At 39.4% G+C, this 21,140-nt stretch overlaps 1 protein-coding gene across 5 annotated transcripts in view; it reads right to left on the minus strand.

Annotated features, from left to right (window-relative positions):
• The window catches only part of PRUNE2 (prune homolog 2 with BCH domain), a 302,755-nt gene that overhangs the window by 42,419 nt on the left and 239,196 nt on the right, over window positions 1–21,140 (minus strand). For all 5 annotated transcript variants that reach the window (XR_002731829.1, XM_023213314.2, XM_023213316.1 and 2 more), the window contains 2 exons: window positions 11,239–11,318; window positions 8,305–8,505 (listed from right to left, as the gene is read on the minus strand). Coding sequence is in view for 4 of the 5 variants with exons in the window: in XM_023213314.2 (XP_023069082.1) it covers window positions 8,305–8,505; window positions 11,239–11,318 (281 nt within the window). In the remaining variant the exon portion in view is untranslated. The remainder of the gene's footprint in view (window positions 1–8,304; window positions 8,506–11,238; window positions 11,319–21,140) is intronic.

Genomic DNA, 21,140 nt, shown 5'->3' on the forward strand with positions numbered 1-21,140 from the left:
GGCCCAGTAATGCCCAGTACAAACACCATATAGCTCTCAATTTCCTGAGCCCAGTACAAACACGTCCCACCATATATCTCAATTTTAGAAAAAAAAGCCCCACCTGGAAAAATCCCTGATAAGGACGCAGCCGTTTGTGGTTTTACTGAAAGCGCGGGAACCAATAGAAAACTGCTAATTGTATAACTTAATATGTTAACCAACTGTAATTATAATGCTGTAACCTAAAGAATTCCCTTGTTCCTCTGTAACAAATCCTGTTTACATCGGGCTATAAAAAGCGAGCGCACGCATTGTTCGAGGCCCTCTTATCTGCTGTGGAATGGAGGGACCAAGTTCGAACTTGCAGTATAAGATCCTTGCCGCTTGGCTTTGACTCTGGACTCTGGTGGTCTTCTTTGGGGAACAAACGGTCTGGGCATAACAAGCCGAGCGCCACTGCACTCCAGCCTGGGAGACAGAGTGAGACTCTGTCTCAAAAAAAAAAAAAAAAAAAAAATTGTATACTACACTCTTTATTACGGTTTTAGTAAAACACATACCACATAAATATAGTCAACTAATCTTTGACAAGGAGCAAAGGCAATACAGCCAAGCAAAGATAGTCTTTTCAACAAATAGTGCTAGAATAACTGGGCATCCACCTGTAAAATAATGAATCTGGACCCAGGCCTTTGATCCTTCACAAAGGTTAATTCAAAATGGATCAAAGACCTAAATGTAAAATTCAAAATTATAAAACTTTTAGTAGAGAAAATGTAATTGGCCTTGGGTGCAAAGATGACTTTTTAGATACAACACCAAAGGCATGATCCATGAAAGAAATAATTGATAAGGTGGACTTCATTAAAATTAAAACTTCTATATAAAAGAAAAATCAAGAGAATGAGAATAAGAAGATAAGCTGCAGACTGGGAGAAAATATTTGCAAAACACATATCTGATGAGGACTGTTATCCAAAATATACAAAGAATGCTTAATAGTCAACAATAAGGCCGGGCACGGTGGCTCATGCCTGTAATCCCAGCACTTTGGGAGGCTGAGATGGGTGGATCACGAGGTCAGGAGATCAAGACCATCCTGGCCAACATGGTGAAACCCCATTTCTACTAAAATACAAAACATTAGCTGGGCATGGTTGCGCACATCTGTAATCCCAGCTACTTGGGAGGCTGAGGCAGGGGAATCGCTTGAACCCAGGAGGCAGAGGTTGCAGTAAGCCAAGATTACGTCACTGCACTCCAGCCTGGCAACAGCACGAGACTCTGTCTCAAAAAAAAAAAAACAAAAAAACAAAAACACACACACACACACACACACACACACACACAAAACAAAAAAAACTCAACGGTTAGAAAATAGGCAAAAGACGTAGGCAGGTAGCTCACAAAGATGATATACAGGTGACAGGTAAGCATGTGAAAAGATGTTCAATATCATGTATCATTAGAGATTTTCAAATTAAAACAATAGCAAGATACCACTACATAGCTATTAGAATGACCCAAATCCAAAACCCTGACACCAAATGCTGATGAGAATGAAAAGCAACAGGAACTCGCATTCATTGCTGGTAGGAATGCAAAATGGTCCAGCCACTTTGGAACAGTTTGGCAGTTTCTTATACAATTAAGTATACTCTTACCTTAAAATCTAGCAATCATACTCCTTGGTAATTACCCAAATGCATTGAAAATATATGCGTACATAAAAGGCTTCACATGTATGATTTTAGCAGCTTTATTCATAATTGGCAAAACTTGGAAGCAACCAAGATGTCCTTCAGTAGGTAAATGGAAAATAACCTGTGATTTGTCCAGACAATGGAATATTATTCAGCATTAAAAAAAATGGTCTGTCAAACTATGAAAGGATATGGAGGAACCTTAATTGCATAAGTGAAGGAAGCCAGTCTGAAAAAGCTACATATTGTATGAGGTCAACTACAAGGATTCTGGAAGAGGCAAAACTATGGAGCAGTAAAAGCATCAGTGATTGCTAGGGGTTGGGGGAAAGGGAGGATTAGGCAGAGCACAGAGAATTAAGGCAGAAAAACGATTCTGTATGATACTACAATGGTGGATACATGCTGCCACTATACATTTGCTAAACCCATAGAATGCAGAACACAAACTGAACCCCTCATGTAAACTATGGACCTTGGGTGAAAATGATGTGTCAATGCAGGTTCATCAACTGTAACAAATGAACCACTTGGAAAGGGATGTAGATAGTGAAGGAGGGTGAATGTGTGTAGAGAAACAGGGTACAGGAAGACTCTGTACTTTCCGCTCCAATTTGCTGTGAACCTAAAGTTGCTCTAAAGAATAAAGTTCATTAATTTTTAAAAAGTAAAACACCATAATGAAAGTACCGGAAATACACAAATGCTTCATGAAAACCGCCAATGCCACTCATCTATTACTGTGCGATGTGTATTATTCTTCCTCTGCACATACACTGACACATTTATTTTTCAAAAAGTATGATTATTCTATATATTCTGCATGTTCTATACAGATTGTTGTATAATTTGTTCCTATCTATTAAAACAGTACAGGTTTGAGACCAGCCTGGGAAAAATGGCAAAACCTCATCTCTACAAAAAAAATAGACCAATTAGCTGGGTATGGTGGCACATGCCTGTAGTCCCAGCTACTCAGGAGGCTAAGGTAGGAGGGTCACCTGAGCCTGGGTGGTCGAGGTGGCAGTGGGCTGAGATTACGTCAGTGCACTCCAGCCTAGGTGACAGAGTGTGGGCCTGTCTTTAAATATAGATAGATAGATAGATAGATAGATAGATAGATAGATAGATAGATAGATACATAGAATAGTCTTTTTGTCTAAGTAAATATAAATCCTGCTCATTTTTAAGAGTAGCCCTCAAGTATTCCATTTTGCTGATGTCTTACAGTTTACCAATCCCATAGTGATGAAATACAGTTTTATTTCTTTCTGTTGTTTCTTTATAAAGAATTTGCTTCAGTAAGCATCTGTGTGAAGGAGTCTTACCTTATTTGTACACATACTGCTATAGGGGAACTTTCTAGCAATGAAGTGCTGGGTCAGCAGGTACAACCACTTGAAGTCTTGGGGACGATTTTGCCCTTGAATATGCTACACCACAATATATGAGAGGGCTGGATTCCCCCCATTGCCAAGAACACGATAGGCTATCAAAGTTTTCAACCCTTGACAATTCAAGAGGAAATCATCACATTAATTTGAATTTCTTTAATTATTAAAGAAGGTAAACGCTTTTCACTGTTTATTGGCTATTTATATCTCTCTTACTGACAAGGAGGTACCTTTTAAGCCCCTTTCCTATTGTGGTCCTTATGAACTAGCTGGAGGTTTTTGTTTGTTTTGTTTTGTTTCTGGAGGTGGAGTCTTGCTCAGTCGCCCAGGCTGGAGTGCAGTGGTGTGATTCAGCTCACTGTAACCTAGTTGGAATTTTTGTACAGAACTTTGTTGTATGTTGCAATTTTTTTTTTTTGCCTTGTGCTTACCCCATGCTTAGCTTTTAAACTAATATCTATCTTTTCCTGCCAAATAGAAATGTAATATTTTTATGTAGTTAAGTCTGTTAACTTTTTTTTAATGGTTTTTGATTATGGTATCATAGTAAGAAAGGACATCTCTACGTTAAAAGTATATATGTGTACACACACGCACTGCTATCAGCATTTTCCTATAAAGATAGCATTATTGCTCGTTTTAGTGTAAAAGTCCAGGGCTGAATGTTTTTATGGGGTGTAACGCCTAACGTTTCAGAGAGTAGAAGCTGGCAAGTTGCTAGTGTTCCTCCTTCCCTTCCTCTTCTGGCTGATGTAAATGAGGAAAAACGTTATCTAAGAGCTAGGGGTACATTAAGTTTTCTTAAGTTTTTCATTTCTAGAAGTCAACAATACAAGCTAGTAAGAAGTAAAGATAGCTTTACCGACTTTCTGGAGTTAGCAAAACCCTCCTGATCTTCATAATTCTTTTGTTCTAACTATAAATTACCAACCTCTCCACAGCCTTCATTTTCCCACTGTTTGCAAGAATATTCAGGTCTCATTTAATTCTCTATCCTGATGTTCCCCACATTTAATTTTTGGTCTCATGCTTCTTCACTAAGAAATACTTTTTTTTTTGTCTCCTTTTCTCAACAATGAGTTTTTCTTCCCAGTGACTGCTAGAGTCTATTAAAACCTTGCACACAGGGGAGAAGTCAACTTGAACATTTGCTTGTGTCTTTTTGAGATGATATAGCACACAAGCCCCTGAATGGTCTATGTTACACAGACTATAGTGGGGGATGCACTGTTGGTGTTCATTATGGACTAACCAATGATGACGTCAGCTGTGGCCTTCCAGGTGGCACATGCATTTGTGACAGCTTTCTGTATCACAATCTTGCACTTGTTAATGTGAGTACTCCTAGAAGCTTTTCTGGTTATACGAAAGATATCCTATATACTGTTAAAAAGTCTTTAGAATTTTTTTGATGACAAACAGCAAGCAGGCAGTTAATTTGAGGGAAAAATATTAGCAAACAAAATACAATGAAAAATCCTCCTTTCAGACAACACCATTATGGCATAAGGCTGCTTACGAATAAAACAAAATAAGCTTAGCACTTGATTAATTTATATATAGAGTTAAAATGGAAAATTGATTTTATAAGCTGGTTGCCTGTAGACTGAAAATAATAGAAAATCATGGATGGGGAAGTTCAATGAAGTGACACCCTGATTATCTGGAAATGATGTTGGGGTGCCTTATGAAAAGAGAAAACTGCCATTAGAGGCTAATATTTAAAAAGGTCTTTCAGAAGGGGTCACTAACCATCACTTGGGAGCCTAAGAAGGAAAAATATAAGAGCACACGAGGATTTCTTATAACATTCTTATCAGAAATATTCAGGCTAAAATTTATCATTTTTTCACTTCCCTTATAAAATACCTTTCTGAAGATCTGAATGGTGGTAAAAATAATTTTGTTGTTGGTTTGGGAAACAGAAATGAGTTATTATTTTTCCTGACCTTTGGATATGTTTCTAGGATTAGTAAATTAAAGTATTAAAAAAAAAAAAAAACTCAAATCTTTTTTTTTTTTTTTTTTTTTTGAGATGGAGTCTCTCTCTGTCGCCCAGGCTGGAGTGCAGTGGCCGGATCTCGGCTCACTGCAAGCTCCGCCTCCCGGGTTCACGCCATTCTCCTGCCTCAGCCTCCCGAGTAGCTGGGACTACAGGCGCCCGCCACCTCGCCTGGCTAGTTTTTTGTATTTTTTAGTAGAGACGGGGTTTCACTGTGTTAGCCAGGATGGTCTCAATCTCCTGACCTTGTGATCCGCCCGTCTTGGCCTCCCAAAGTGCTGGAATTACAGGCTTGAGCCACCGCGCCCAGCCAAATCTTTCTTAATATGAAAGAACGACCTCCCAAGTCCATCATTAGCTGCGTGTTTTTGATATTTTTGGTACTTTGTAAATATGAAAGGACATCAAACCTTAATTATTTCACAGTACCTTAACTTATATTTCCCAACATTTGGACACAACTGTTAAAGAAAATTGCTTGAAAGGGATGACCAGTTGAGTATATTTGATAGTGAGCTTCACAAATTTTCCACAAGCAAAATTGCATTGTGAACAAAAACCCTGGCGGAGGCATTTGGTCATCAGCTACTGAATAAAACAGGTAAAGGCCTGAAAAACCTTCAGGCATTTGGTAAGTAACTCTTACGGTTTGTTGTTGTTGTTGTTGTTGTTGTTTTTTTTAGAGTCCTCAAGTCAGGAAAACTGGATAAAAAGAGGCCTAAATGTGAGCAAGAGCTATCACGTTTGGCTTCAAGTATGTAAGCCCAATCTAGTAACAGACCTTTTTTCCATTCATTGTTAGCATATTCACTGGGAAGCAGCCTGGGCCAGGAGCTAAGGACAACAATGAGCTGTGTGACCTTAGGCAAATTACTTAACTTCTCTGTGCTTCAGTGTTCTCGTCTATAAAATGAAATAAATGAAAACTAGATAATGAAATATATAATATAATGAGGTATATAATATAGAAAGAAAAATATATAAATGAGAAATATATAGTAAAAATATATAATATAAAATGAAAAATATATAATGAAAATACATACGTGAAAAATATAATATAAATGAAAAAGTATTCATTAAAAGAAAATAAATTATGGCCCAAATGGTTTTGAAAAGCTATACCTTAAAAACACCTATTTTGTTTAGAATGTATATGCCTAGTTCAAAATGCTGCCACGAGAAACCTAAGAAACAGGCTGCCTTCAATATTTATTTCATACTTCAGAACTAAAACATGTTTATAATCCAGCCCTCTTATACAGTCACTTATCCGTGTCCTCATGTTTACAAAATACAGCTATTCAGGCGTACTTTGTGTTTTCAAAGTTTCATGTTTTTGTTTAGAACCTCTGACTGTATACTTTTCATTTGAAAATTAGGGTAGATGTAAAAATTCAACTTACTTTACAATTCTGTCCTTTGCATTCAAGACCTAAAAGCAGGGTTATGGCCATTAAACTGGTTCTTTCAACACAGCTATGTCAACTACATTAAAAGAGCCATGTCAGCAAGTGGCAGTGTTAATTACCAGCTTGCTCAGCCACCAGTGCTTTGCTTGACAGTTTTACTATGTATAAAAATAAAAGGTTCAGATGTGGCGTGACAAAGTTCTCCTGGCAACAGAGAAGCAAATACGGAGGTGAGGGAGGGGCCGGTAGGATCATGCCACAGTCTTCTGTGGGATTTTGTCAATATATTAGCAGGAAAAGAGTGGGAGCTGGTAGGGGCAACTGGGACGGATAGAGGAGCTGCTGAAGACTCTCTGGGATGAGAGGAAATAATACAAATTCCAGACCTTCTTTCACCTCCTATTTGTGTATTTCAACCTACAGAATCAACTACCCGGATAACTATAGAAATTCACACTTGATAAAAATGCAATATAAAATCTCTACTTACACTAAAGAACTTAAGCATGTAACCAAATATCACCTGGACCCCAATAACTTATGGAAAAAAAAATTTCTACTTAAGCATAATAGACTATAAAACAAGTTGTTTAGCCATTTCCTTTTTGAAGAAATAAAGCCTTAAGCTCTGTCAAGGTAGAGTCTGAACTGCACTGCTCACGTCAGCTCAATGACCACTGGTTGAAAGAATTAGCTAATTTGGTGACTTTTCTAATTACGCTCTTCAGGAGTGGAACTGCTAGAATTAGCACATCTCTAAAAGTCAGGCCATCACTTAATTATGGCACCGTATTACTTTTAAGATTGCGTGAATTCTTAAAATGAATAAAAGCAATATCTGTGTCGCAGACTCACTCGCTTTCACTTTCAAGCATTGTAACTTCGGAGAATTCCACCCTGGCTAATACTGAAACAGAAACTACATAATGCCATTAAAAAAAAAAAAGCAAATGTTTTATATCTGTACATATTTCTTAAACCAAATTTCATAGAGCAAGAGAAAGAACTAAAGACTGATGTTCATATCAGGGGTGTGAGTCTTGGATGATCTGACAACTTTTAATTATCTTCCTTTTTATCATTTCTCCCACTCCCCCTAAACCATCCCTTCTTCCTTCCTACTTTATTGGAGATGCAGGATCAGATATAAAGTCCTTGCTCTCATGGAGCATAGATTCGACTGGTAAGAGAAAGACAATAAAGATGCAAACAAATAGTTAAATAATACAATTTGAATTAGTGATACATGGAAAACACAATGAACACGGGGACAGAGAGTGACTAGGTGGTGGGAGTAGGGAAGTGGGATGCACCTTTGATTACAGAGGACAAGGAAGACCTCTCTGAGGAGGTGACATCTGATTAACATCTGAATACAGAGAAGGAGTCAGTCATGTAAGGGTCTGGGGAACAGAACTTTGCAGATAGTGGGAACTTATATAAGAAATTGTCAAGCTCTGATTTCTCTTCTTCAAATTTTATCGTCTGGATTAAATTCTCTTCCTCTGCAAACCCAGCCCCGGGTTTCTTACAACACAGCATGTAACAGTCTTCCCTCAGCCCCCGTGCCTAGCATAAATGCTAGCACAGAGTAGGGGTGAATAAAGAGCAATGGTTATGTATGACCTCTGTGAACCACACGTTCTCTATCAAGCTCCAAACTGTCAATCATGGCCACCTATGACCTGAAATAAAAACAGAAGCTTCTAGAAATCACAAAAAGGATCCACTGGCACAAAAATGTGAGGTCTATTAGAAAATCTTTTACTTATTTAGCATTTAACTTTGGCCTTGCCAACTTAGTGACTTACCATGGCCAGTGTACTCAAAAGAATCTGCTTCATCGGGGGTATCAAGTTCATCCACATTGATGTCAATTTCATCTGGACTGTCTAAGTTATCATCAGAGAGAATAGATCCTTCACTTTGGTCCAGAGAAAGATTGATATTTGGGGCTGTGAGCTTGATTCTCCGAGGATGAGTGCCATTAAGATCCAGAGAATTAGGAGGTTCTAAAGAAGAAAGAGAACAGCAACATCAAGTATTAAACCAGAGGAGCAATCTAAATCCAAAATTTCAAAATCCCAAATGCTCAAGGAATCTGAAACTTTTTGAGTGCCAACATGATGCGTCAAGGAAATACTCACCGGAGCATTTTGGATTTCAGAATTTTGAATTTGGGATGTTCAACCAGTAAGTATAATCCAAATATTCCAAAATCTGAAAAAATCCAACATCTGAAACACTCTGGTCCAAGCATTTAAGTAAGGGATACTTAACCTATACAATACGTGGCTGCCAAGAGGGGGTTTGGGCCCAGTGGAAAACGTTTTTCAAGTCCTTTCAGCAAAAGCAGACCTGATAGAAATCTTTGTATGAGATTTAGAAACCCTTCTTGAAAGCAGCCCTCAGTAACTGGACCCTCCCAACCCCCTCAGCCTTGGCCATGTAGAAACAGGAAGTAGGAGCTATTGCTAAATGGGTAGGTAACTAGTTTTTAGAATTTCCCTGTTCAAGTTGAAAACTTGAAATTGCTATAATAATTGAATTAAATTTTCACGGGGTATGTTGCATATGAAAAACAGTTAAGCTTACATATACAGTTGTCCCTTGATATCCATAAGGGATTGATTCCAGGACCCCTGGTAGAAACCAAAATGTACAGATGCTCAAGTCCCTGATATAAAATGGTGTAGTGTTGACACATGACCCATGCACATCCTTCTGTATACTTTAAATCATCTCTAGAATAATACCTAATACAAAGTAAATAGCTGTTGCACTCTGTTGTCTAGAAATAATGACCAGGAAAAAAAGTTTGTACATGTTCAGTACAGATGTGATTTTTTTTCTTTGAATATTTTTCTTCTGTGGTTGGTTGAATCCATGGATTTGGAACCATGGATAGAGAGGGCCGACTATATTTTCTAATGCTTTGTGTTGACTTTACTCCTAGGTTAAGAACTTTGTCATGTACACAGACACTCCCAAAATACTTCTTTTAGGTCCTGACAACTCTGTATATAATCTTCAGTGCCCTTTACCTGGCTGAAGTATCCTCCCAGGTAACATTCTTGGAACTCACCCAAGCAGTCACCAGCTCTTATGCCAATCTCACTTGACATTGGTTCCTATAACGTAAGTGATAATCTTATGTGTAGGCTCCCTCCTTTCACTGTAGTTTGTGTTTTGCTGCTCAGCTGCCTTTCATTTAATAGAAGCAGAGCTGGAGAAGTCATTTTTAACCAAGCTTAAACTAACAAAACAAAGGTAGAGAGATACCCTACTGTAGTATAATAAGAAATATATTTGGTCTTTGGCCCTGGTTCCAGGCACAGAGGTCTTAAAACCCTTGTCATTTCCTAAGGTGGATAGTGTCAGAACTGAATTATAGGATACCCAGTTGGTGTTCATTAGAAAACTGCTTGGTGTGTGGCAAAAACAAAACAAACAAAACAAAACAGAACCCTACACATCCGGTCACAGAAGTGTTCAGTGTGAGAGCAGAGTAGGACAAAACAGTTAGTTGCCTTCACCTAAAACCAGAAATGACAGGATTCCCAAGCACGAAGTATTTTGAAGACCATTTGGTATACCCTTCAACTCCAGAATTCTGACTCCGGCCTTGTCCTAGAGAAATTGGCACTGTTCCCTTGTCATTAAGCTTTTTCTTTTCTGAATGGAACATCACCCAAACTCTGTTCCAGGTAATGGTTTTATGTATTACTTGAAAAAAGTTTCTATTGACAAGTAAGTTTCCACACTGAGTTTCTATATTTCAGGAATTTGCAGAACAGTGATGTCCCAAAGAATTCTTTGTGATGATGGAAAGGTTCTATATGTGGCTATTGAGCACTTGAAATGAGGCTAGTGCAACTGAAGAAGAGCATTTTAAACAACTGTTTTTAATTTTAATTAATTTAAATAGCCACATGTGACTAGCTGCTTACCATATCAGATAACCATAGCCTCAGTGCCTTTATCATTCAAAAGTACATTGTGAACTTGGAAGATTCAAATAAGCATACTGTGGTTACCAAGCATATTTGGCCATAGAACATTTAGAAATAATTCTGTTACATGACTAGTATTTTGAAGAATGCATCTCAAATACTACAACAGAAAACAAATGTAATTGCCTTCCCTCTTCCCACCATACTGTAGGCTTGGCTGAGAATACATGATTCAGGATCTTGGTATGATCCTGGAGTTGGTATAAGAGAGTGACCCTGGAACACAGAGAGAGTTATATAAGTTGCAACTGAAAAATTAAATTGTTTTTCGTGTATGCCTTGGGTTGTAAACTCCTAAAATGCAGGGTGGTTGTTTTTTGTTGTTGTTGTCTTGGTTTTGGTTTTGATAGTTAGGATACTGAGCATTCTTGATATCACATTTCCAATTTTAAACATTCTTACAATTACGTGTAAATGTGGGGAACTTAGATATTAGTCAGAATTTGGTACAATATACAGTAGCCAATTATCACAGGAACTGAAAACACTGGCAGATAAGGCTGTGGTCTAGGAGATAAAATGCAGCCCACACTACCGAGCATCAGTATTCAAGCCACCTCTTAAATTAACCAAATGCAACCTAACACCTTCATATCACACATTCCTTTTTTTCCTCTCACTGTTATCACTGAAATCATAAGTTAGATGCATAGGAAATAATTCTTTCACTGAATAATGAAAACGTTGGGATACAGAATACCAGCAAAGGAAATGAACACATGCTGCTCTCACCAGGCCTCATGTCTGCAGCACTGGGGCTCAGCACTCCCTCTTCAAAGGGGATGTCCATTCCTACATCCTCTGGCAGTAGTCTGCAAAAAAAGCAAAGCAAAGCACATCAACAATTGTATAGGACTTCATTTCTTTTGAAAAGGAAACCCAGAGAGTCCAGGATAACATTTTCAACTCACTTAAAATAAACCACAGATGGGAACTGAATCCACTGTAACTGGTCCCAAATTAAAGACTTTCTGCAGTTATGGTAAATGAGAACAATGGACACCAATTTCACTTGCATACATCAAGTCACTTCTACTAGCTCACTTAAGTAAACACACACCAAGTGGGAAACTCAAAAATAGGAATATATATATATATATTTAACAACAGGGTCATTATATGTGCTTTGTATACATCTCTTATTCTGTAAATTTGAGTATTTTAATTAAATTCCCATGGACAGAGGGAGAAAGAGCATATTCTGTTGATCTCAGTTTTCATTTGTAAACTAGGGATACACCACCTACTTCACCAGGTTGTTTAAAGATTAAGCTACAAAAGTAAAGTGCCTGACACTCCTGAGCAGGCATAGACTGATGTTATTTTTCTTTCTTTTTTGAATATTGAAAGAGTCACTGTGAATATATGTTGGTGAAGATGGCTCTGGTCATGATTTCCCACCTCTTTTTTCTCATCAGTGCTGAGCCCACGACCATGTATATTAGCAAATTTGGTAAGAAAAACGTAGGGAAATAGGAAATACCTAAGACAATTGTGATGAATCTATATGCTCTTCTAAGAAGCTGACCACTGTTCACGATACATTTCTCTTGATTTATTTTCATCCTTGGACCTTTGTTCAGTAAGTACCCATTTACCATAATATATTTTTCTTCTTGGTGAGTTTCACATAATTTCATTTACCTAGGGCGAATCCTTATGATGTGGGCACTAACCTAATTTTAAACATGATAAACCTTTATGTTAAAGTTCTTAATTTATTTCCCTTCTCCCTGTCTTTGCTCTATGTAACGCTGGATCTACCAAACCTTGGAAGTTTAACCTACTTCTCCAGGATGCAAGTCAAATCCCCTACTGTAAATAAAGCACTATGATGAAAGAAAAGAATCTACACCCTTAGTGATTACTGCATTTGCTTCATTTATTCAACAAATATCTATTGAGTGTCTACTGTGTGCCGAGGATATAGAGGAACAAGCCAGACCTGTCTCATTCTAGTGGTGGAGTTGGAATGTTGGAGTTGATACAATGACCACTACCTCCAAGAACTCAGTGCTGCTCTCCTGGATAGAGGTAAGTGCCTGTGTACTTATCCACCACCTCCTGAGACCCCCTCAAAAGCTCAGCATCAGGAAGTTTCTTTGTTCACATTCTTTCTGTGGCTTTGACCCTGTGTGTTCTCTAAAACTAGACCTATGCCCTGGTAGCAAAAGAGCATGCAAGAGGTTGGCATGTCAGACAGACAATAATGTATCAGCAGGAATAAGATAACCTGTGCCAAACAGAGATCATAGTGTTATGATAGGTGGAATCAAACCATGTTATTCAGCAACAGAGGTTGGGGAGGTATGCAAAGAGAAGATCTGCACCAGGCCCCAGTTTTGAAAGTCCTAGGACCTAGAGGGATGGATATCTGGGTATCCCATGATCCTGCAGTTTTTGGAATTCCTTACAATGATCTTTGTCATTCTGTGTGTTCTCCTTGACATCAAACGTCTCATACCTGTCAAGTAGCAAAATGCTGCTATTAAGAGCTGCTGGATTTAAATCTTAGTTCTCCCACTGACTGTGTTGGATTGAATTATCGAGCCTGAAATATTCTAAATGCACATGTACATTATTTTTCTAGTTATCTGCCTAAGAGTCAACCTTGAACACAAATGAAGACATCAGATTTTTATCTGCCTGACAGAGCACGCAGGATGTGGGCCTTGGCCTCAAACTAAATACAATGGTTTTAAAATAGATAGGATCAGCTTAAGTTTAATAGATTTTTTTTTAAATTGTGAATTATGGGCAACATCATGGAATAATTGCAGGAGTCCTGCCTGGATATGAGGTCTTAGTTCTGAGCTGTGGTTCTGCTGCCAGTATCGACAAACTGATTAACTCTGACAAGATTAGTTGACCATTTCAACATCATAGTGACTGTGGAGAATAAATACAATACAAATAAAAGTACTCTGTAAGTCATAAAGCACTGTCTGAGTTTAAGGTATTACATACCCTCCACTTAAAACATAGTACCAGGAGCAGTGGTTTAATTTAAGTACGTGTCATGGTTGGACAAATCATAATTAAGGTCACTATAATTTCGGCATTAGCCCAGATAAAAGATAATCTTATTACTGCACAAATCTCCACAGAGCCTAGAAATGCTCCTCAACTCATTGATGTTAGAAAATAGAGTCTTTGCCTCTAAGTGCGCCTTTTCAACACAAAGCAGAGACCCTGTGAAGAAGGCACAGATTTCTTCCCCCCATGTTAGCATGCACTAGGGGAAGAAAAATGCTGAAGGCTGTGATCAATGGATGACCCAAGGAGAGAGATTCACACAAACTCATGGATATTAAAGAAGGCTAGGCCAGGTGTGGTGGCTCACACCTGTAATCGCAGCACTTTGGGAGGCTGAGGCAGGTGGGTCACCTGATATTGGGAGTTCAAGAACAGCCTGACCAAGATGGAGAAACCCCATCTCTACCAAAAATACAAAATCAGCCGGGCGTGGTGGTGCATGCCTATAATCCCAGCTATTCAGGAGGCTGAGGCAGGACAACTGCTTGAACCCGGGAGGCGGAGGTTGCCGTGAGCCGAGATCATGCCATTGCACTCCAGCCTGGGCAACAAGAGTGAAACTCCGTCCCCTCCACCCCCAAAAAAGAAGGCTATAGGGACATGTTAGAAAACCCCTGGGACTGAGGGAAAGCTGAGCCAGAATAGCCTAAAAGCAAATCTAAGAGAAACCCAAGTCATGCTCTTTGTAAATACTTCAACCACATTCATACATTAAGCCCATAAACATTTGCAGAAATGAAGTGGCCAAACTGAGCAGTTGGTGATTAAGCAGGACAGCAGTTTTATGATCAATACTGAAGCCTCTCAGGATCTGTTAGGTAACAAGCCAGTCCAGTGTAAAGATCTGTATTTTACTTTATCAATCTGTAGCCTCTACTTAATTTTGAGTTTCTTTATACAGACTGGAGCTAACCAAGAGGTTAGCAGAAGTTTGACTGTACTATGGCTGAAATAGCTACATGTCTCCATCTAGAGGATGTATTAAAACTGCTTCATGGTTTCTTTGCTGGATGGTACTGTGACATTAACACCATGTGTGTTAGAAGATCAATGTGTTATGACATGCGCCACATGACTTGCTTTGGCTAATGAAGAAAGAGTGGAAGGGAGAGATGTTGCTTCTGAGCAGAAGGCTTAGGAGCAAGTGTGTGAGGAGCCACATCCTCTTCCCACCTTATGAGCTGTGGAGGGGCTCGGCCAGGCTGTGTCCCGAGTGTCCCTGATGAGCAGAGGCCTCGACGAAAGCTTGTTGGAAATGTAAACAAGAAATGAAGTTTTGTTGTGTTTTGCCCTGCGATATTGTAGTTATTTGTTACCACATTACAATCTAGCCCATTCTTACTATATAGCTGGCCTTTATTGTTTCAAAGGGAATATTTGACTTATGCTATGCTCAAAATTTTATTTCCTGATTTGGGTAACCAATTTTTCACATTCTTAGCCCAGATTTATATTGACAGTAAATATCTTCACGTCTGGATTGCTAAAACATCAAAGCATGTTTTAATAAACAGGAACAAAAAGCTTGAAAAGACATTGAATGCTTTTAAGTATTCTATAAGATTGAGTACTAATATATCACCTTTAGGGTTTTTGTCATAGCCTTCTATCACTTGCCAATTTACTTAACATTTTCTTTGGTTGACTTATTTTATTAAGGTTATTTTGAGAGGAATGTTTGTATCGTTAGCGTACAGGTTGAGTATCCCTTATCCAAAATGCTTGGGACCAGAAATATTTACACTTTCTGACTTTTTTGGATTTTGGAATATTTGCATTATATACTATAGTTGAGAATCCCCGCTCTGAAGATCTGAAATCTGAAATGCTCCAGTGAGCATTTCCTCTGAGTGTTGTGTCAGCACTAAAGAACTTGAACTTTGGAGCATTTTAGATTTCGGACTAGGGATACTCAACCTTTATATGTAAACTTAAATCACTCAGGTAAAATAAATGGTGAGTGATTTAAGTTACATAAAATAAATAACATATATAGAAAAAAATAAATATAATAAAAATAAAATAATACTGTTAAATTTAAGTTAGAAACCCCTGGAATCTCACTCAGGGGTTTTTCCTCTTTGCTAAAAAAGAGATGTTAGGAAGTGTTGGCTAAGTCTTACAAGGTGTAAAGCCATGTATCATTAAAAATACAAGAAATGCTATATGAAATAGCATACCCCAAAAGTAATAATACATTTCCAAGCTTAAAAAAAATAAGATTAAGTCCGCAGGTGCCAGAAATAAAGAGTTATTATAGAAGGCTGATAAAAAGCTAGCACACAGGGTTCTTGCACTGGACACAGGGCTTAGGGTATCACAGCATAAGGGACCTCCTGGTGATAGAAGAAAAGCCTAGACCTGAACTTCTATAGAGGGCTCTGGACCTTCAGGAACTTTCCCCTTATCAAAAAGGGGATGGAAAAAAAAAACTCTCTCCTCTGGCCTTGGAAAGCATAGTCTACTTGAATCTTGGGTAGAAAATAAAAAGCAACCAGTAGGAGCTGGAGACACTAGTTGTGGACTGCTCATGTCTCAATTTATATTACCTGAATGATGTAGAAATGAATCAAGAAATTAAGATGAAAATTCATCTAGGATCACTGAACACCTAGGACCCTAGGGTTCCAAAAGAATCAGATGTGGGCCAGGCGCAGGGGCTCACGCCTGTAATCCCACCACTTTGGGAAGCCGAGGCAGGTGGATCATGAGGTCAGGAGTTCAAGACCAGCCTGGCCAAGATGGTGAAACCCTATCTCTACTAAAACTACAAAAATTAGCCGGGTGTGGTGGTGCATGCCCGTAATCCCAGCTACTTGGGAGGCTGAGGCAGAAGAATTGCTTGAACCCGGAAGGCAGAGGTTGCAGAGAGCCGAGACTGTGTCACTGAACTCCAGCCTGGGCAACAGAGCAAGACTCTGTCTCAAAAAAAAAAAAAAAAAGAATCACATGTGAAACCACTTGGTAGTGCTTACTTCTACAAGCAAGTTTCACTGGAAATCCAATTAGAAACAAGAAAAAAACTCTCTGAAAGATGAGCTCACATCAAAAAACCCTATAAACTACACTTGGGAAAAATACTTTGAGGGATTTCCAGGAGATGCAATAAATAGAAAAATTAGCAATAAAAGTACTAAAAATATAGAATAACATGAAAGAGGTCATAATGGTTAAAGAATGATGTCTAAACCTTTGTTGTGTTAAACCACTGAGATCTGGCCTTGTCACAGCAGGTAATGTCACCAAGCCCTGCATAGCCATTCTGCTTAAAAAAGAAACATCTAAAACATAATAATGCAGAAGTGTTGACAAGCAAGTGGTATTTTTAAAAAAACAGAAAAATACTAAACACAAGACAGCATTACAATATTATTATTATTTATCATTATTATTAGTATTTTTGGGGACAGTCATCCAGGCTGGAGTGCAGTGGTGCAATCTCGGCTCACTGTAACCTCCACCTCCTGGTTCAAGTGATTCTCCTGCCTCAGCCTCCCAAGTAGCTAGGATTACAGGTACCTGCCACCATGCACAGCTAATTTTTGTAATTTTAGTAGAGATGGGGTTTCGCCATGTTGGCCAGCCTGGTCTCAAACTCCTGATCTCAGGTGATCGGCCTGCCTCGGCCTCCCAAAGTGCTGGGATTACAGGCATGAGCCATGGCACCTGGCCAGCATTACAGTATTAATGCCCAACAAAACAGACTTCAGAAAAGGCATTATTAAGGCTAAAGAAAGTTATTATTTAGTGATACAAGGAATAATTTTTCAGAAGATGCAATAATTGACAGCCAATGTGTTCTTAACAACATAGCCTCAAAATATGTAAAACACAAATTGAAAATAAATGATTAGGCAAAATACATTTCATGGGGGAAAATCTGAATATACCTCTCAAGAATTTATAAATTAATTTGAAAAGAAATATATAAGACTATGGCCGATCTGAACAATGCAGTAATATAGCTTGGTCTAATGGAGAGATCTGCAGTCGATAAAAACAGTTTTTTCTTTTTTTGAACTCACCAAAACTTACCATACACGATGTCTCATAAAATACCAAAAGTTAACATCACATGTACTATATTCTCTGACTTCAGGGCCATACCTCTAGTTATCAATCATAAAAAGTCTCCAATCACAGTTTGGAGACTGAAAAACACACGTGTAAGTAACCAAACAATAAAGCCCTGCACATCCAAACTTGTGATAGCAGCTAAAGAAGTTCCTAGAGGAAAATAAATAGCCTCAAGTTCAGATTTTAGGAAATAAGATGAAGTGAATTAGCTAAGCATTCAACTCAGCCCAGGAAGTTATAAAAAGAAACATGCTCTTAGGTGATTTGATGCTATTTATGCTACGTCTGTGCACCTTCTCTAATGATCCTGAATACCACCAAACGGAGAAAGACGGTGACAGAAATGGAATTCTCCAATTTGAGAATGGAGCCCACGCATATTCGTAGATTGTGTGTTTCTGATACTTACACTTCTTCATATGGAAGGCTAATTGCAGTATGTGACAGAGAATGAAGGACAACAAGTGCAGAACTTTTGGACATAAATGCACCTTCTTGCCCTTAGAACAGGTACAAAGTGAGGCCCGTTCTGTGTCTTGTATTCTTTCAACATATCTGAATCTGGAGGGATTTGACTGTTGTTGTAGGATTAGCTTTGCCTGAGATTAGGTCCTTTTTAACAGGAAATGAGCAGTGAGCCAAGAGCTGGCACACACATAACCAAGAGCATTTCTAGATGGTAATGTTTCCTGACAGACACGGATATCCGGCAGCAGGTGGCACCCCTTTTCAGGAATAACCATTTTTACAAGATTGGCCACTAAAACATATACCTCCATAAAAAGTAAAGTAGCAGGTCATGACGTGGGGTTCATTGTTCTTTAGAAAAACACTGACAGTTATGCTGATATATTTTGGGGAAATGATTACATAAAGAGAAATATCCCTTGTGTCAGAGTTCCTTAAAACTCTCCTGGCTTCCTTCTAGTCTAGTAAGATCTGCTGGACTGATAAGGTTGCTGTCTCTAGAAACAGAGATAAAAAGAAAAAAGAAAACACAAATAAAACCTTTCATGAGGTGCTTGTCTTCCCTCGTTAAGAATATCAATTAGCCTACAGGCTGGAGGACTGCCACGTGAGGGTTCTTGTCTGATAAAGTAGGCTGCTCCATTAAGCCAGCAGTACATGACACCCCGTGAACCAGAGTACTTATCAAATTACTCAAAGTAGGAGGTGAGACTGAAGCAGCACTGAGTTTCACACTTTGCCGAATCAAGCTGACCCCAAGACAGGAGATGCCACAATAGGAAGCTGGGGTCAAGCCCATGAAATAAGGAAGGCTCTTAGCAACAGTTCGCTAACCCAGCTGGGCCTCTCTCCTCCTAGAACAGGTAAGCACTGTGGCCAGGCAGGGAGAAGCATCTTAGAAGCCAGCCAGCTGAAGAGAGATGAAGGAGGGAGGTGAGAGCTGGAAAAGAAAACTGATCGCACACGGTAGGAAGATAGGCGCTGAGCACTCGCCCAGACACCACCTTCTTTGGGGAAGGTGCAAAACCGCACAAACCACAGCCAAACATTCTCAGGTTCTCAGAGGGGAGGGACACAATGCAGCCTCCTTACCCAGGGTCAGATTCTAAAATTCTGCAGGGAGCAAAAACATCACTTGTAGCTCAATGATCCTCAAACATTTTCTTGAACTGTTCCCTGAATACAGTGTACATGGTTTTGTATGTCAATTTTTTTTTTCTTTTTACAGTGAGGCTTATAAACATGAAAATTTGAGGAATGCTGAGCAGGAATAGAAGGAAAGCCTACATTTTTATCATTTCAACTTCTTTCCTTTTCAGAGAATAATTAACGCCTTGGCCGTGAATGATGGATGCATGGAGAATTCTACCTCCTGCCTGCAGACTATCTGCCAGCTTCTTTTAATATTTTTCCTATAACCTTAAGATCTATCAATAGATTTGTTTGTTGTGGAGAAGACTAAATTAGACGGCATAATCTCACATTGGAGAGGGGCATATACTTGTTTAGGAAGTGAGTTTACAGTTCACAACCAGGATGGCTCAAAGGGATGTCAAACTGAACATGTTCAAAACCGAATCCTACACCTTCCTCTACGCAAATCCGTTACATCCTACCTTCTCTGTGACCACTTTGAAAAGCGTCCATAAATTCTTTGACACTTGCTTCAAAAGGTGGAGCCTAATTTCCCTTCCCTTAAGTGTGGACTGAACAGAATAAGGTGGAATGGATGGTGGGTGACTTCTAAGGCTAGGTCCTAAAAAGCACTGTGTGCTTTGTTCTCTCTTGGGTCTCTCAGTCTGGGAGAAACCAGCTACCCTGTTGTAAGGACAGTCAAGCAGCCCTGTGGAGAGTCCATGTGGCAAGGAACTGAGGCTTCCTGTGAAAACCCAGGAAGGAACTGAAGCCTTCTGCCAACAGACTTGTGAACAAGCCATCTTGGAAGCAGATCCTGCAGCTCAAGTCAAGCCTTCAGACACCTGCAGCCCTGGCTAATGTCTTGATGGCAGCTTAACAAGAGACCTTAACCCAGAACCATCTAGTTAATCCACTCTTGAATTCCTGATACAAACACTGGGAAATAATCAATGTTTGTTGTTTTAAGCTGCTAAACTTTGAGATTATTTATTTTATTCATTTATTTTTTGAGACAGGGTCTTGCTCTGTTGCCCAGGCTGGAGTGCAATGGAGTGATCTCAGCTCACTCCAGTCTCTATCTCCTGGGATCAAGTGATTCTCCTGCCTGAGCCTCCTGAGTAGCTGGGATTACAGATGCACACCACCACGCCCGGCTTATTTTTAGGAGAGACAGGGTTTCACCATGTTGGTCAGGCATGGTCTCCAACTCCTGGCCTCAAGTGATCCTCCTGCCTTGGCCTCCCAAAGTGCTGGGATTACAGACATGAGCCACTGCACAGGCCCGAGATTATTTATTATACAGCAATAGCTAACTAATACATTTCTCATCCTAGTGAATGTCTCTACATATCACCTGGGCACTCAAGCGCCCAAACCAGCATTCACCCTTACTTTCTTTTCTTTCCCACCATTTCTTCCCCATCCAGTTGGCCATCCAATCCTATAAATGTACCTCATCCTCTCCACTCCATTCTCACTACAAAAGCCTTAGTTCAAATTCATTTTTTTTAATGCAGAAACATTGCGACCTTTCTGTTTATGATCTTCTTCCCTACCTCCTCCAAACCATAACTAATACCCTTCTCAATCTCAACCTTGATGCCACCATCTTGTTTAAATCCTTTCAATGTTCCCACTGCTTCAGGGAAAGAATCTGGCTTCAGAGAAGGGCTTACAAGGCCCTCTGAACCTGGCCCCCAAGCCTAGACCCAAGCCTCCTTTCTCATTCCCCACTCCCCACTTAGCCTTGCCAATCTTGCTGTCCTCTACTACTCAGTGTGGAATCTGCATCCTAGGACCTCACCTCCACCCCACAGAGTTGGGACCTGGGACCTCACCTCCACCCAAGTCGGGACCTGGGACCTCACCTCCACCCCACAAGTCGGGACCTGGGACCTCACCTCCACCCCACAAGT

Source organism: Piliocolobus tephrosceles, chromosome 14 (genome assembly GCF_002776525.5).
Source record: "Piliocolobus tephrosceles isolate RC106 chromosome 14, ASM277652v3, whole genome shotgun sequence".
Taxonomy (NCBI): domain Eukaryota; kingdom Metazoa; phylum Chordata; class Mammalia; order Primates; family Cercopithecidae; genus Piliocolobus; species Piliocolobus tephrosceles.